Source organism: Sebastes fasciatus, chromosome 15 (genome assembly GCF_043250625.1).
Source record: "Sebastes fasciatus isolate fSebFas1 chromosome 15, fSebFas1.pri, whole genome shotgun sequence".
NCBI classification, from domain to species: domain Eukaryota; kingdom Metazoa; phylum Chordata; class Actinopteri; order Perciformes; family Sebastidae; genus Sebastes; species Sebastes fasciatus.
The window spans coordinates 8,631,592-8,649,586 of record NC_133809.1 but is presented as its reverse complement, the minus strand read 5'-3'; the positions used below and the strand labels follow the sequence as shown (position 1 = coordinate 8,649,586).

The window sequence follows — 17,995 nt, the reverse complement described above, 5'->3', positions numbered from 1 at the left end:
TACATTGGCCTATTTTATGGTAAGAACCTTTGTTATTGAAGTTTTTAAGCACCACAAACGAAATCCCATTTACTTCCATCTTTTTTAGGTATGCACTGATACGACTTTTTCAGTCCTAATGCCGATACCTGGGCTTTGGGTACCGATCTGATACCAGTATTTAATTAATAAGCTGTATGCCTCACTGTGTGGAAGTGACTGGGTTCATTGCTTTCCTAACAAATGCATACATTGATGTACATTTATTTAATTGTTCTTTATTATCAAAATAATGAATTGTACAGCAGCAACTTGGTAAAAAATTAACAGGAATCAGAATTCAACTGTAAACCTTTTTAATGCAGAAACAAATTGGCATTTTGTGTCAGTATCGGCCCGATATCCAATACGATATCGGTGCATTCCTAGTTTGGTTGGTGGCTCAGCGGCGGGATCCTCAAACCCTCTGCAAAAATAAAATAATCTGACCCCACTTTAAAACCCACTAGGTTAACTGACACTTGAGCAGCATTACATTTGCAAAAAGAAAAAAAAGTCTGTCAAAAAAGGCACGTTTTTTTAACATATCAGAAATTAAGAAAACGCCCCAGTTTTAAATTTAATGATTTAACTTTAAACTACTTATAATGTGTGGATATCCACGGCATGCGTCCTCGGAGGTGATAACAGATGAAGCAGCAGCACCAGTAGCAGACGCAGGCCGGGATACTTGCACTTCTCGTTGGGGCCCCTCAGTTTAAAAAATCCCCCGCTGTCATTGGAGATGGCCTCGCTTGTTTTTCTAAGCACCCTTTGAGCTTTTTCAAGTGCAGAATTAGGGACTGTTTGGGGAGTTAACCAGGACGCTTCTGCGCTCCCGAGACAGGAAGCCTGATTGGTGATATCTTTGATTAATAGCGCTCTCTCTCTCTCTCTCTCTCTTTCTCCCTCCCTCTCCCCAGACATCTTGAGCCAGTTTTTTTTTTTTAAATATGTAAATTCCAACATAATCAGTTCCTCCTCAGTAGTGTTTGGTTTAGGACAGAAGAGGAGAGCTAGATGGGGAGCATAAATCACTTTTAGTAATAGTTGCCTGCTTCTGCATTAACAGAATCTTTTAGAAATATTTAATTGCCTTTTAATAGAATTACATTCCCTTTGCTACACTCTCCCCATGATGTCATTACATGTTCTTATGTGCCATTATCGTACAAAATGTAATTTATACTACATTTCACTTTTAATGCGATCAGTTTGGAAGTGTTGCACCGCCTGTTTGCTTTAAAAACAGGTTTGGCTCCAAGGCCGTATTTCAATACTATAGTTTGACTCACTTGGTAGTAACTATAGTTTATTGGCCTCACCCAGGCCTCGTGTTATTTGGATAGCTCTTTATGTTACATTTATTACACCCACTTCCCTGATTTGCCTTTTTGCCAACTGCAAGTGTTTTCTTACAAATACAGTGTGAATTTATTGTCGTCTGTCTTAGTAGGTTTATATTTTAATAAACCAACATATTAGTATCCATTAACATGTAGTCAGACAGGCTGTATTTGTTTGTTATCAAAGATAAACGCGACTAAAATCAACACAACCTAGTATAATGTTTGAGGAGTAGCAGGTTGGCCTTGTATAAAAGTCTGGAGGTGAAGATATGCTCTTTGCAATCTAAACACTAATTATTTCTTTATTATTGTTTGCTGTCTTAATGGTAATCCCCTGGAGTTTGTAATCCTGTGCATCTTTTTATCTATCGCCGTGCCATTCTTCATTCTTTCACCTCTGTTTCTACCTGAGCGTTACAGAGAATTAATCAGAGTTTCTATATCACAGCGCCCGGCCCAGTCGCTGATGGATATCGCGTTGGCTTTGTTACCGCAGATGACAAATTGCAGGGGAGCAGCAACTCGCAGGGTTTGTTTAGCATTCCTGATCTCGATGTGTTTTGAAAAGTATTAATGGAGGACATGAAGGCATGACATATCACCTGCAGGTTCAGTCAGGAGCTCTTGTCAAAACCAGAATGGGCCTGTGAGGTGAAACTCTGTCATCATGACACTCTTATTATGCTTCATCTCACGCCTTGAGACGCCAAGACAAACTGTGATTTTCTGCTTTGGCTCTCAATGAACCAAGAAGTGTATCGTGTCGTGAGATGTTTTTAAAACAATTAGCAATATGTTTGTTCGTTTCTGAAATACGTTATTTAAAAAAAAGTTATTTGCTTGTGATCTAATTGGTTTTGTGAGACGAATAGTACATATAATGTCTAATTTTGCTAATTAATAATAATGAAAATTCTTCATTATTTTATGAGAGTATTTAAGAAACTATTATTAGCATATTTAAGAAAGTAGCGTGTAAGCTATCATTAGAGACTGTAGCATTTAGCGGGTCAAGTAAGCGTGTGAAATGAGCGACCAGTATGTCTCTCATGTATTAGCCCATTTAACTGGGGGAGCTGTGCTTCCTGTGGCAGTGACCTTCTCCCTGTGGCTGCTGGGAATTACAGTCATTCAGTGTGTGTCTCGCTATGATGGATGACACCTGCACCCGTTGAGCAATCGCTCCCTGGCGCACTATTGTTTTTCTTTCTCACTTTTGCGTGGGAGCAAACGGTCTGCATTCCCGAGCCAAAACCAACTCAGATAATCATCTCATCTACGTGATGTATGACCGTATCTCTTTGGAAGACAAGTTATCGGACGACCTGGAATGTCTTGCCAATACAGCGGCGATGGCAGTACTCGTGCTACTAGTAAAGCTATTTGTTGGGTCACACCAGCTTTCTAAGTTAGGATGATGCAGCACTTTTTAACACCTGGCCCCATTGTTTCTGCCATACGGTCTTCTTATCAAATACAAAAGCCAAATTCCACGGCTGTTAAAATGCTGCATATGTCATCAGCTCTGCAATAAGAAAACCAGGTGCTCAATCAAAACTATGTAACTATGAAGATACTGACATCATATGAAACTAGAAAACCTAAGGAATCCATTGGTACCAACCATGTCATACTAGCTTGTCGCTCCAAACTTGCACTAAATTTTGGCGAGGAAAAACTGTCATGGCCACTTTCACAGGGGTCCTTGACCTCTCGCCTCAAGATATGTGAATGAAAATGGGTTCTATGGGTACCCACGAGTCTCCCCTTTACAGACATGCCCACTTTATGATAATCACATGCAGTTTTGGGCAAATCATAGTCAAGTCAGCACACTGACACACTGACAGCTGTTGTTGCTTGTTGGGCTTGAGTTTGCCATGTTATGATTTGAGCATATTTTTTATGCTAAATGCAGTACCTGTGAGGGTTTCTGGACAATATTTGTCATTTTTTTGTGTTGTTAATTGATTTCCAATAATAAATATACACATACATTTGCATAAAGCAGCATATTTGCCCACTCCCATGTTGATGAGAGTATTAAATACTTGACGAATGTCTCTTAAAGTTACATTCTGAACAGATAAAAAATGTGCGATCAATCGCGATTAAATATTTTAATCGATTGACAGCCCCAGTTGTCACAGTATAAAATCTCACTGTATGCTTGTAGCCATTTTGTTTCCACTGCACAGCTTTAAACTGTGTCTTGGCGCAGAATGCATTTGTGGCAGTCTTGTAGTGCATATATAAGAGTCTGTCTTAATGGCTGTGCTCCTGAAACTTCTTTGCTATTTGCCTTTGTGCCTAACTGAGTGAGTCTGCAAGGCGCTGGATGACAAGCCCCGTCACTACCATTGTGGCTCAGAAACAAAAGACCCTTCAAATAATGGAATCTCCCAATATGTCACTCACTGATGCATAGCAAAGCCATAAACGTCAGCCAGATGGTAGGTCACCGAATATTACGCTCCTCCCCTTGGCTGAGGGAGGTGGGTGTGTGCAGGAGAATGGAAGGCTCAGCGAAGCAACTCAGTAGCATCATGTCCTTGGTTCGCCCTCACCCTACTCGGTGGCTGTGCATCAGAGGCTATAGAGGGGTGTGAAGTGCTCCCGCGAGTGTGTGGGTTCACTGCCACCGCGCTCTATGATTAAACAGTAGTACGTGCTGACAGCTGGAGTGGAAGAGCATGATGCACTGAGGCACATTGGAGCGAGAAGCTGCCTCTCAGTAGTGTCAAGGAAATTACATATTCGGTGTCTTTAGGTCTTGAAGCAGTTCCATGACGTGTTGTCGCCATAGCTGAATCAAAATAAATGAGAATAATAATACTTTTTGGGATATTATACCATGAGACATTTCCCGCAGAACTGGAGCAGAAAAAAATCAGTTCCCTAAAATATCAGTAATGAGACTAAGGAGGGGCAAATGGCCACTTCCCCACTTCTTACCCCCCTACTTATGGCGGCCTTGCTTGGACCACACCATGGATTTATAAAGAAAACTGGATAAAGCGTTGGAGGCAGGCTCCCGTTCATTCCTATGAGAGTTGCTCAGTGGTGCATGAAGCCAAAATGGCGATTGATAAAGTACCCGGATCTTCCAGCGATCTTCCACATCCATTGGGCCCATAGAGCAGACGCAGTAGCGTTTTCTTTAACTCCACCTCCCAGCCCACGGTCCAGCCGCGGTCTAGGTCTCATTCACATGAACGGAGAAAGGGAAATAACTCTGGATTCGGCTGTTAGAGCATTTTACAACTTTTAGGACTTAATGATTTAAATAAGGGCTATTCAAGTGTTCATACAGGGAAGTTGATTTCCCTCAAAAAAATGATCCGCTGAGTAACAGACGTCTCTTTCCCAAAGTACTTTTGGGCCCAATGGCATCACGTGATGGATACAGAAGTTGTAGTACCGCCGTTAGGCCACTACGAAAATTTGCTTCAAAGCCCGGTGCTCTTCCTTGGGTCTTGCACCACACTCATTTTCGAACTCAGCCTTCATTTAGATCCCAACTACACACCTGTAAAGTTTTGTGACTGCATCTTGCACGGTTGTGACGCTATCGCAGAGACACACCTGGCAGAGTACTTGTTCTTTCTACAGTAGCTGTCTCCAGGATCACATTTTGATGACAAGGTGAAAACAATAACAGTGTCACGGCTCGTAATGAATTGCTACGCTAACAATAGCCTGAATGGATCAAAATGCAGCCACAGGTTGCATCTTTTGTGGATCAGTCATCAGTTGCAACACCCACATCTGCAGCTTTTTGATTGACAGAACACACAAAAGCATTTGTTCTCTCTTGACTTTAACTTTTTCCAGACTGGAAAAACTTTCACTGTTGCTCTTGTCATCGTTACATGTACAGCACAGAGAACCTTTGTGACTGGGAGTTGTCAGAAAGCCTTCCCGGGCATGAAGTAAATCACTAAATGAAGTGGAAACACGGCAAAAAGTTAAACTTCATCACAAAATTACACATTTATAATTTTTTCTTTTAATGCTCAAATACATCTGGTAGTATCAGTTGTCAGTTAGGAACAGTGGGCAACCTCCGGCTCTGAAAAGTGAAGCCAATGCGTTAGTGCCTTAAACTTGCATTCTTTCTAACAGCCAGCAGGGGGCGACTCCTCTGGTTGCAAAAAGAAGTCTGATTGTATAGAAGTCTATGAGAAAATGAGCCTACTTCTCACTTGATTTATTACCTCAGTAAACATTGTAAACATGAGTTTATGGTCTCAATCGATAGTTTCAAGTCTTCTTCAATACAGCATGATGTTCATTTAGTAAATAATGGTCCCATTTAGAGTCAAATAGACCATAAAACAGGGGATGCTTTAGGGCGTGGCTACCTTGTGATTGACAGGTCGCTACCACGGAGTTGTCCGTGTTTTCGTTTTAAAACTTTAACCCTGTCACAGTGTGTTTTCATTTCATAAAAGATAAATATTTTGGTCGCCTAAAAATGTCTTATTCAGCATTCGGTGGTACTTAGCTCCACCCTATGTATATTGAACTCAGTAAGTTGTTCTGTGTGGCAAACTGGCTGCTTAGCAACATAAAAAGAAATAAAGTAATTTAAATTGGGTGAAAACAAGAGCTGTACTTCATGTCATACAAAGGTTTATTTACGATTATGGCCGCACACTTTCTTTTCTTTTAGTTTTTCTACAAACCCCTCACCTCATCTGCCATCAGCTGTTCTTAAGGTGCTGATAAAATAAACACAACCTAGTTTTGCATTCATGCTTGTCATCACTTAATCCTTTGCATTGCTAACTGACGTTAACCTCGCATGTAAAGACACTGGTTCATAGTGCACTTAGACACTGAATACTTGACAGCCTGAGAAGTGAACTGAACACGCTGAACTAATCACTGTCTCTGAATGGCTCAGTGGGGCAGGCCTGTTAATTAGTAAAGAGTGTTAACTACTGTTAGCTTTCTAAGTTAATGAAGCATTTGGTAACCTGTATCCTCTAGAGTTCCTGTAATCCGAGGTTTACGATGAGGCCCAAAATCTAGTGTGAATCATTTTAAGTGAAGTATCCAGATGTGCACAGCTGCTCTGGTCGCTTGCAGGTACAAGTAGCCATTAGCAGTGCACTCCTTTGATAATTGATGAAAATATTATTTCATTTATTTTATAGCTTGTTGATGATGGAAATGCAGACAAATGACTTCCACCATGATAATCCTCGCTAATGTTTTCTACTGCTGCTGTTGTTTCTAGTCCTACCTCTCTGTGTATTTACAATAGTATTGTTAATTCACAGACTCTAAACCATTTTATACCTTTTCCAGTTCACAAATATAAGAGACACATAACTAACCTGTTAGTACAACTAATAATTAATAGTAAACTTTTGTGCCATATTCACATTATAACCGAAAAACAGATTTTGTGCACCACCTCCATTAATGTGTATGTGGTGTATTGCGATGGTCCTGCACCGACGTTCACCCAGTGGCTGAATCCCTACTGGTAGTGCTGCAATTAAAGTTGGAGGACAAATTAATGATTGTTTCTAAATGTATCATGATCCTAGTGAGGTCGAACGCGAAATACCAGCCTTCAGAATCAGAAAAACACAGTAGCTTTTGTACTTTTACTTAAGTAAACTTGTAGCAGAGTATTTTTACAGTGTGATATTGCTACTTTTACTTAAGTAAAATATCTAAATACTTCTTCCACTACTGGTTATTTGCCAATAAATTACCTTAGTTCCCACAAACTCACCCTAAGAATCCTGTAGAAGCAAAGCGGGACATGCAGCGCAACAACTTTGTTTTTCTGCTATAAAGTATGCAGGAGCATTTTGGAAGATGTTTTCTTTGCCTTCTCTTTGTTTTTGCTTCCCACTTAGTGGCCAAGTGTTCTGTTTGTATGAGATTGCAGAAGCTCTCCTTTCCCCCCAGACTTTATTTTCCCATCACCTGTTGGAGCATGTTCGGTCACTTCCCAGCATCTTTGTGTTTGCACAGGCTGATCGAGCAGGTTTGGTTTCATCGTGTAATCTGATTAGCTGCTGAAAGACTTGATGCGCCTCATCTTCACTGCAGGCCTATTAACAGCAAGGCCACGAAATTTCAAACCTTTTCAGTGCAGTATCATTAACAACCTTAGTCGGGTCAACTGAGCCGTGACAGACGGAATGTAGTTTGACTTTTTGCTGCCGGTAGCTTGGTTCAGTAGTTCTTGGTCCTCCCATTCTTACGTTAAGATGTAGACAAAGTCATTTTTTTCTGTGGTATTTTACTTGATAATTACTTCCCTGGAAAACCCCCAGAAGACACACTATTTTATAGACAATATGTTTAATTGAGCAAATTAGAAAGAGTCCATATTGCACAGCAGCTGTGTACACACTCGGTGGAATCTGCACGGCACCAGGAAAGGGATGCAGTGAGAATGGGGGTTAAAAAAAACGTGATTGAGTCAGAAGGCCGCTGTGCCAAAGCAGTGGCTTTTCAACACAGATGCACATAGTTAGCGTGTGTGTGAAACCTCAGAGTCCCTCGCTGATCAGCCCGGCTGCATTGATTCTCCGGCTGCTGGCACGTCGCTGATGTTACTGGGTTTGCATGGATGATATGGTTGGTGGCTTCAGCCCTTCAGAATGCCGAGAATTATAGTCACTCACAGGAATTTTGGAAAGAAGTCTCATTGGACCGCTCACTCAGACCCATGTTCTTGTAAAGATGGCACAAGGCTGAAACACCAAGAGTTCCTGAGGTGGTTGGCATTTAAATTAGGCAGAGTGATCATCAGCGTGATGATAAGGTTCTGGTAGGAAGCTGGCAGGCGCTGGTTGTCTGTCAAAACCATTTGGTGGCAGCAAGAAGTGCATTTGTACAACACTTTGACTTTACTTTAATATGAAAGGGGGAAAAAAAACCTCATGATCTAGAATCCACTGACTTCTGCTCCGGTTAGAAGTCAGGCAACTTTCTTATCCGATTATTTTAAGTTGAACTGTCACACTTGACATAAAACATCTGATTGATGGTGCGATCTGATCCTGCAGGGCTTCAACAGATACTGTATGTGCAGTTCAGTTGTACAAGTTCATATTGGGTCCACGTGTAAGGTACATACTGTAAAAGAGCATGTGACAAAGACAGGTCAGGAGGACATTTCAGGACAGACCGACTGCAACTATTGATCATTTTCCTCATCGATTGATTTCGCAATTATTTATTAATTGTTTTAGTTTAAAACAATTAAGATATTCACTTAACAATGACATAAGTCAGAGAAAAGCAGCAAATCCTCACATTTGAGAAGCTGCAACTAGTGACTATTTAGTATTTTTGCTTGTGAGTGACTTACAAGCAATGCTTCATAGAAAGACAAAGTCCTGATGTCACATCCAGGACATTGAAGAGGAAATTATCTGAACATAGACCTACTTGACCATTAAGTAGCCTGCCTTATTTCATGTATAAATTCATTGCTATGGCTTCATATAATATAGAAATATCATTCATTACTATCAATCAATTTATATATTTTTGGATTCAAACACATTGGAAATGGTTGTTTTTCTTTTCCCTAATGGTGCAAAACAAACCAAATCAAAACCGTGACACAAAAACCACAATACAAACCTAACCATTGGGCTTCTTGAACCGTTGCACCACTAATTGATAGAAAGAAAAATCCCCTAGAATTTTCCTGAAAACTGAGTAACACAACAACCAGCATTCACCTAAATGTCCATGGTGATTAAAGTGACTGATCCTCAATGTTTCTACCTTTCAGGTCTGGTAGAGATCTGCTTGATGCATCCGCTCGACGTAGTGAAGACAAGGTAAGCAGCCACCCACTCAAACTTAACAACTCATACATGAACTCATATTTCGTGTCACTTTACCTAACATATAATCTACTTACTTAAGAAAGCCATTTTTAGTCCACATCTGCCTTGAATCCTCTCGGTGGGTATTTGGGTCGGTGAAGTGAAGTTCCGAACATACCAGGTCTGTTTTTTCCCAGCTGGCCGGCTCTGCACTCATTCTCCACACAAATGGGCACAAATGCCAAAAAAAAGAATGTGGAAAATGAAATGCATCATTTACCCATTCGTTCCCCCACACAATGTTAACGTTAGATGTTTTTATGTTAGCAAATCACTCACATTTTATACCTTATTACTTCATTTAAGAATAAAGAAATTTTTTTTTTGGTACTGTCTGCGGTTCTCGTGAAAAGACGGGGACTCGTAGGATCAATCAGATGCCACTAAATGCACTCGCTGTGTCTAATAGCGTGTTTTCCGTTACCATCTCCTTTTGTGTGTTATGCAAGACTGGCAGCAGTCTGGAGCTGTTGAGTGATCAGGAGCCTCACACCACAGTGTCTCAGCCGGCCATAAACAGGTCGTGGGCTACTACTAAAGCTTTATAGTCTTTCACAGGCCTAGCCAAGACCTCTGGCTTCGTTTTTACCCCCCCTGCCCCGTTCACTACTTGTCAGTAAATTGTGCTGCTTTTTCTGTCATTTACGGCAGCAGTTTCTTGGTAAATAAATTGCTTGGCGTGCCTTTTAAAAAAGTGAGATGGTTGCACTTTGAAGGCAATGCCACCACCAGAACACAGAGAGGGAGAGGCAGGGATAAAAGCCCGGGGTGAGCGGTGTTGTATTAGTCGATATTTGATACTTTGAAGGCACACGGTGTGATTTACGGTCACGTGTAGAAGCTATGGGGGTTTATTACAGGTAAGGCTTGAGCTCTGCCTGTCCGTCCTCACACGGGGTCAGGGTTAAAAGTGCACTCACTATTTTCTTTGTAATGCTCTTCCTTAAAAAGCGGTAAAAGCTGCTCTAAAACCGGACAGGTTTATCTGTTTGTTTTCTGTTTGCGTCGCCATGTGTTTATGTTGCTTTCTGGGTCTGCGCAAATTGGTTCTTTTTGGTCTTGGATCTGGGTCTGTTTTTTAACGAAATGAACAAACAGAATATAGTCTTTCTTCTTTTTAATTAGATGAGTCTAAACAACAGGAGGTTGCTGCTCATTTTGACTGACGGACACAAACACGTGCATATATGCATGCACACTGTACAGTACATGCATGTTCACACACTTTAACATCCACACATGAATTCATAAACCAAGCATACATACCAGCTAATTGGGACACTGAGGGAGCTGAAATCTATTAGCAGGAACCTTGGAGCCGAGAGTCAGACACAGACACACCTCCACTGGGTCTCTCTCTCTCTCTCTCTCTCGCTCAGGCATGGCTCTTATTAGGCACCGGCTCCTGCTTTAATGTCCACCGGTCCAAATTGAACTGCAACTGGAGTAAATTTACTTTTTTTCCACCAACACAGAATCAAAGGGATTTTTCTCCCCCTTTCTTTCTCCCTTTTTCCTTTTTTTTTTTGCAAGGTAAACTTGACTAAATGTGTACCTGCCGGGGAGCTCATGTTTACCTATTTTCCAAATGAGGGTTTATCTTCCTCCTCTTTCTCTGAGGAGGAGGAGGGGGCAGCAGTGGATTGCAGGTTTGGGATTAGCTGCAGCAGTTGGTGTAGAGGCACTCCCACCAGTAGCCAAATACTGCTGTTATGAATCAAAAAAATGTCAGGAGCATTTGGCAGCTTTTCCCTTTAAACAAATACTGATTCACCCTCCAAGACGACCGCTTTGGCAGATAAATGAATAGCTGCGTTCCACAGATTTGAAAAACGGGTGACCTGTAACTTCCAACATGATTGATCGCACAAAATTTGGACTACTTATGAGACATTTTTAAAGCATAGGAAAGAAAGTCCATTATGACAAAATTATTAGCTCAGGAAATCTGTTTAAAATTCTGATGAGCAAAAAGCTTTAGGGTAATGATAGAAAGTATTTGACTAGACCACAGATACGGGACGTAAAAGTAAAAGTCTTTTTGCCTTTGTTGTTTCACTTTCACTCCCCGCTGCGTGCTCACTGACCAGTCGAGCCATGACCCCGGTTACTCACCTTTGCTAACAAGTACATCTATCTTACATCTTAGGGACTCCAGCAGAGCCCACCTTCCATCAGTGTGACTTACTACCTCTTTCATCGTTGTGAAATAGTTGAAAGTGTACAAATTAATAATGGCCATTTTCAGAGAAGTACATGGATGGAACAAACAAGCTGGTAGAGGTTCAGTGACAAAGGGCTATGAGTAGCATGAGTTTTAGTGTGAATTGACCTTTTTTTCAGAGGACAGTACCACTAGTAGGACTGCAACTAACGAGTATTTGTTTTCGGGTTGTCCGTCCATCCGTCCGTCGCATTCTCGTCAACGCGATATCTCAGGAACGCCTGGAGGGACTTTCTTCAAGTTTGGCACAAACTTCCCATTGGACTCAAGGATGAACTGATTAGAATTTGGTTGTCAAAGGTCACTGTGACCTCACAAAACACATTTTTGGGCCATTTCTCAAGAATTCATATGACAATTATGACAATTTCACAAGTGATGACGTTTTGGACAGACATGGATGTAAATTGCAACTTGACTGGTTGGCGGAGGTATACAACCGCAACCGGTAATTCTAGTTTTATTATGAATTAATCGTATGCTAAATCAAATTTCAAGGATAGTGTTGTCACAATACTGGAATTTCTAAATTTGATACAATACCTTGAAAAATATTGATATTTGATACAATTTTTCGATACCATGGGGAAAAACTGACACAATATTGAGGGCATAAAATTTTTGATTTTTATTAAAAGATGAATAGCATTGTGTGTGTCAACTGGCTGTCGGAGAGGAGAGAGAGCAGAAAGCACAGCTGGTACCCGTGTATCGATACCACAGAAAAAGAGTATTGAAACCTTTTCAAATATTCAGTATCGATATGTGTCGAAACTTTTACTCTTTTTCAGGAAATAGTGAAATATGCCCATCTTAAGTGCTTGTTTTTTCTGAAATAACAGTCCAAACCACAAAGATATTCCATTTACAATGATATAAAACAGAGAAAAGCATTTTGATTATATAAGTTTTATAGTTTTCACCGAGGTGCAAACCAAACTCGGTGTCAATACAAGCAAATCAGGTTGGATGAAGGCAAAATAGCCAAAATCTTTTGGGGAATAAAGCATGGTATGTTAGAGTAGAGTTGTTTTTATGAACTATTTAAAGTTTAGGACGACTATTTATTATCCATGTATGTAACTTTACGTCTGAGACGGTTCTGTTTCCTGTTCTTTGTTGCTAGTAATCCAGAAATCAAAGTTAATCCAGCAATTGAACCATTTTTCTCATTGTGAGTCACTGAGGATAATAATGAGCCCAAAATGTAAATGTAGCATACTTCACACAAAGTAAACCGTTAATTGCCCCTGACCCTGACCCTCCCCTCCCTCCTCCCTGGGTTGGGGCAGGAATGTGGGGGTGAAGATGGAGGGTGCGATGCGGCGTGGGGAGGGAAAGCGGTCGTCAGTTTAGCAGAGAGAGAGACAGTGGGACCGGAGTTACAGCTTTTCATTAACCTGGAAACCACCTAGTTACATGGTTCATGGGCTGGTCTCAGCTCACTTGGAGGTAACAAAGGGTGTCGGGCGGCACTTTCTGCAGGGGGCTGTGCGCTCGGGGCACCCCATCTGACTCTGATCAGGTTCTCCCTCTCATTAGAGAGTTGCACTGAGCCTGCATTTCCCTTCATGTCGAGATCCTGTTACATGGAGCTCCACCCTTATACATACTCGCGCTCATCTGAAAGCAGCTTCCCATCACCCCCTTTTTACTTCCGCCCGAAGAGTGAAACCACGCCTTCATCGTGTTTGTGTACCCTGAGCGACTTCTCCTGTCATCGTCAACTTCCTGTAGTTTCTACACGATCTGGTGTTTTCCCCTAAAAATGTATTTTGTGCAATAACTCTGGACAGAGCCACTCCTTCTCTCTTCTCACTCTGCACCCACTCTTTATTTCTGTTTCATGCTTTCCCATTCAGATTCCTCCTTTTTCCCCCGCTCGTCATTTTTTCTCTCTCTCAGATAGCTACTCTTAATCCAACTTTTTTTTTACTCCTCCCACTGAACATTAAAGGTTTTATTGATAACATTTTTATGTAGACGAATATTTAAAAAAAAATAATACATCTACAGAAAGGTGCAGAATAAAAGTATGGCTTGTCCTGAAAAAAAGAAATACATTATTAGGGTTGTGAATCGATTCAAATATTTAAATATGCTCAAATCATTCACATATTAATTTTCATTCACGTATATTGAGGTCAGAGGTCAAGGGACCCCTTTGAAAATGGCCATGCCAGTTTTTCCTTGCCCGAATTTTGCGTAAGTTTGGAGCGTTATTTAGCCTCCTTCTCAATAAGCTAGTATGACATGGTTGGTAACAATGGGTTCCTTAGGTTTTGTAGTTTCATATGATACCAGTATCTTCACTCTAACTTTAAAACTGAGTCCGCTACAATCTAAAAATCACAAGTTGTGTTAAAGAAATGAGTGGCGTTAAAATAATTTCCTTTAATGCGTCAACTTTGACAGCCCTAATTATTATGATTATAAATTAATCATTTTAGAAATTTTGGTTAGTTTCAAAATGAATGTTTTGTTTATCTCTGTGGAAGATATCTAAATTTTTTGTTCCTACTTCTAACAAGGCTTGTGAGCCAATAGTGAAACAACGTTTGTGTTGTATTAGTGTGGAAAACAACGCCTAAATGGCTGAGATTGATGGTAAGTGCCTGGCAACGACTTGTTGTGAAGTAAATGCAATGAAGCGGGGGAGGGAGAATGCGACATTTAGCGGCTGAACGTTATCGATGTTATCAATAACACCTTTAACCGTTTCTAGTGTTTTTACATTCATGGTTTTAGCTTTTCAGCAACCATCTCGATTAGCCTGTTGTTGAATCAGCCACTACTTTAGCTAAAATAAACCATATTATATAACAACATCATCAACATCATGTTGAGTGCATTGTTTAAACTTCCATCATTCCTCCTGAATTTGTAGTTTGTTGAGCGATTATGTAATGTTGTTTTAAATCCCTGTTGTACATGTGTTTTAGAAGATTTGTATTGAATTATGCAATTCTGTAAATTGTATTGTATGACATGGCTGTCAGAGTCATTGCAAACCACTAAGCCTGCCAGCAGCCTGTTTCAAGCCTGATTAGAAAAACCTGGTACTGGCCCTTTGCTCGCGGCAGTATCCATAGCAACACTACCTCCATTTGGTCACAGCACGCATGAAAGTGTGTCCCACTCGGGGGGCTTGAAAGTGATCTTTGATGAGGGCTTTGACAGATGACGTCCAGTCTTTTTGGCTGAACGTGTGACAGCGCTGAGGATCGCCCAGAGGCTTCCCCCCGCCCTCCCGCCTCCCACCTCTGTTTGCCCCCAACTGCTTGGTGAACCCCAGTGCACTTATGGAGGAATCCCTGACACAACCCTCAAACAGCAGGGCACAAAGCAGCAGCGGCCTGATAGCTGATCTTGCCTTGTAAAGGAGCAGGCAGGTCAGCGGTCGTCAAGCCGGCTCCTAATCCCTCCGGCGCTGTGAGGCTGCGGGGCAAGACTTTACTCACAGTGTAAAGCCAAAAACACATGCAGCGTGCGAGCAGGATGAACCGAGCTCAGTCTGTGCATCGCTTCAGTGCACAAGCATTAGCGAGGGTGAGTCCAGTGCAAAAGGTGGAGAGCAAGTCCTTTCATGAGCGCAGCATATTTGGCAGGATTAAAACGGATGCCTTGGCGTTCCAGTCATACTCTCTCGGATGATGCCTCAGACTTCTCTGTATGAAATATGTGGCTCGGCTAAAATATTTGTCCAATCAGATTGAAAATATTAAATATTGTGCTCATGTGCATGGTGTACAGATGAATAGATAGATCTATCTTATCTGATTCTTCACCTCATAACTTCAATGAAAATGTAGGAAGGAGTGTGCCCTCTGTGAGGCAAGACAGAAAGTCGTAGGGGTGTGCCGTAGGGCCGGGTATCGGTACTTCATACCTTTAACCCAATACCAAGTAGTATCGAAACTTCACCAGTCAAACGATACCAATCCTTTTTGTACCCAGATTGAGAAAAAAAATGACTATTTGTATGGTTTTGCTCGCAGCGAATCACCGCAAGAGTTCTTCGAGTCTGTGGTGTGGTTAAGTCAAGCGTGGTGTTTGACAAAGTTGGCAGTTCAGCCTGCCGAGATGCCACCAAAACGTTCGAAAGTATGGCTAAACTACACGCCTGTTGTTCGTCTTGACACAACCCCCCCATTCACAGCGCCCGGGGAATACATGTTTTGGTGGTGAGAGGAAACCAGAGAACCCGGAGGAAACACACGTGAACATGCAAACTCCACATAAAGGCTCTGGCCACACCTGTGGCGTCTGACAAAAATGAATGCGATGGTGGTAGCACAAAAAAATAAGATATCAAATGAAGTACTCTGTTGTTATCGGTATCACTTTAAGGGCACTGTTATTGGTACTGGAGTCATCATTTTTAAACAATACCCACCCCTAGTGTGGGTCACAGACTTGCAATTAACGCTTGTAGCCACATGTTTTAGTAACCATAACCACGATTTTTCATTAACCTGAAGTAAAATCAGTTAACATATTACAGAAAGCAAGAATTTTAAAAACGTTTGTGTTGGATCATGGAACGTAATCAGGGTCCTTCCTTTCGTCCTTTTTTGGGGGAGACCACATTTTTTTGTGTTTTTTTGTTTTGCTGTTAAGTGTCATTCTAATTTTTTGTAATTAATATACAACATAAAAGAAAACAAATCACAAAATCAAGTGGAGAAAACAAAACAGCAAATGAGGAGGGGAAAAAAGGTGGTCATTTCTTATGAATATGTATTACTTCAGTTCTCCCAAAATCAAAAAGAGTTAAAAATACAATGCCAACTGCCCATCACTAGAGACATCTCCCTGAACTGCCCCCTTTGTCTGTTGAATATGTTTTTTGATTGATCATATTAAAAAAACAAAGAAATGGTTGAAAATATCATAAAAAACTGCCATGCTAAAATTTACATTTGAATTTGGCATTTCTAATTTCTTGAGTAAAAATTTGGGACCTGATAATGGGGCTTCCTGCTGGTCGCAGCAGTATATGATGCATATGATGTAACTGCAACGTCATTTCGTTTTTTTACCTTTTAGTGTCAACTATCTAATAAAAGCGAAATGCCAGAAAAATAAACTTTTAAAACCCAACCCATTACTTTTAATGTTGTGACAGATGTTGCTGCAGATGACGCAAATAGCAGTCCCAAATGGATGAACTAAATGAGAGATTTCAGCTATAGATATAGGTGCACATAAAGAGCAGATGTGCACATCGGTGTGTATGTGTTGTACTGGAGCACCTGTAATCATTATCAGTGAAGGGGTTCGCATTCCAGTACACTAATTACAGAGTGGAGGCATTGTGTGCTTTGATTTCACTAGACTCTGACTATGCTGCAACCACATGCTGCCCCCCTGCTGCCCCATCTCTCTCTCTTTATTTTTGACTTTCAAAACTCACACATGCATGTCTGTATGTCCTTCATCACCCCAACCTCTCGCAAGCAATTTTTTGCACTTTTGAGTCACTCGTAAAGGCACCTCAGCCAAACATTGTTGTCACTGTGGCACTACTACTTGAACAGTATGTTCTGCAGTAAGCTGCAGTGGATGCAGGCATCGCCGTTGCTTGGCAATTTAAAGTGGCACAGTTCTCTGCTCAGAGGAACACATCTACTCTTTCACTCATTCAAACTGTTTAAGCATGTGTGCTTGCTTTGCTTTTTGGCAGTTAGTGCCTGAAGAGCAACCACAGTCTTCTTCCCCTTTGTTGGTGCAGTTACAGTGATAATCTGTACCTGAAGTGTTGAACGCTTAAGGGCTCAGCATGGTCCCTGTGCCAAACGTTAATGTGTACATAGTCACACAAGTTGCACTCCCGTCCTTGTGAGAGTTGCCGTTGACTCTGGCTTTTGCATGGTTGCTACTTTCAAAGGTCTGCATCACTGACTGGATCCATAATACTTCATGTCACTCATTCTGCACTTAAAATAACTGAATCTAAGGTACAGGATCTGGTTGGCGTCCAGTAAAAGCGGCTATAGTCTGAACTGGCCTTAAGTCTTCACTCGGAGTTCTTCCTCAGGAATACCAGAGTAGCAGTATTTGTCCGAGAAAGATGTATGTGTCAGATAAATGATGAAAGGGAAGCTAAATGAAGAAAGAAGACGGAGAGAAAGATAACAGTAGCGGTAGCCTTTCACTTAGATCCCTCTTTATCTATGACTGGTTTCTCTACATTCTGCTCAACAGTGTGCCTTTACAAAACAACATTATATGACTCCAGTCTAAATAAGTGTCACCATACACCTAAACACATCAAGTTACAAATCTTTATATAGAAACGGGGAGCTGAAATGACCCATTTTACAGCAACAATAAAGGCCTCTGTAAAGTCTCATTTGTGTCGATGCTTGGTGGCGCCCACAGCAGAGTTGTGTGTCTTGGCCTCTTGAGACAAGATGATGCAGTGTGTAGTAATAGTGACTCTCTGGTTTCTCTCTGGAAGCATGCAGGGCAGTTGTCTTCTGTCTGGAGCACACTGTGTTATAACCAGTGGTTACCTGCTGTCAGGG

General features: G+C 41.2%; 1 protein-coding gene across 2 annotated transcripts in view; it reads left to right on the top strand.

Annotated features, from left to right (window-relative positions):
* Window positions 1-17,995, top strand: part of slc25a21 (solute carrier family 25 member 21) — a 105,512-nt gene that overhangs the window by 63,736 nt on the left and 23,781 nt on the right. For both annotated transcript variants that reach the window (XM_074661072.1, XM_074661073.1), the window contains one exon: window positions 9,145-9,193. In XM_074661072.1, coding sequence (XP_074517173.1) covers window positions 9,145-9,193 — 49 coding nt within the window. The remainder of the gene's footprint in view (window positions 1-9,144; window positions 9,194-17,995) is intronic.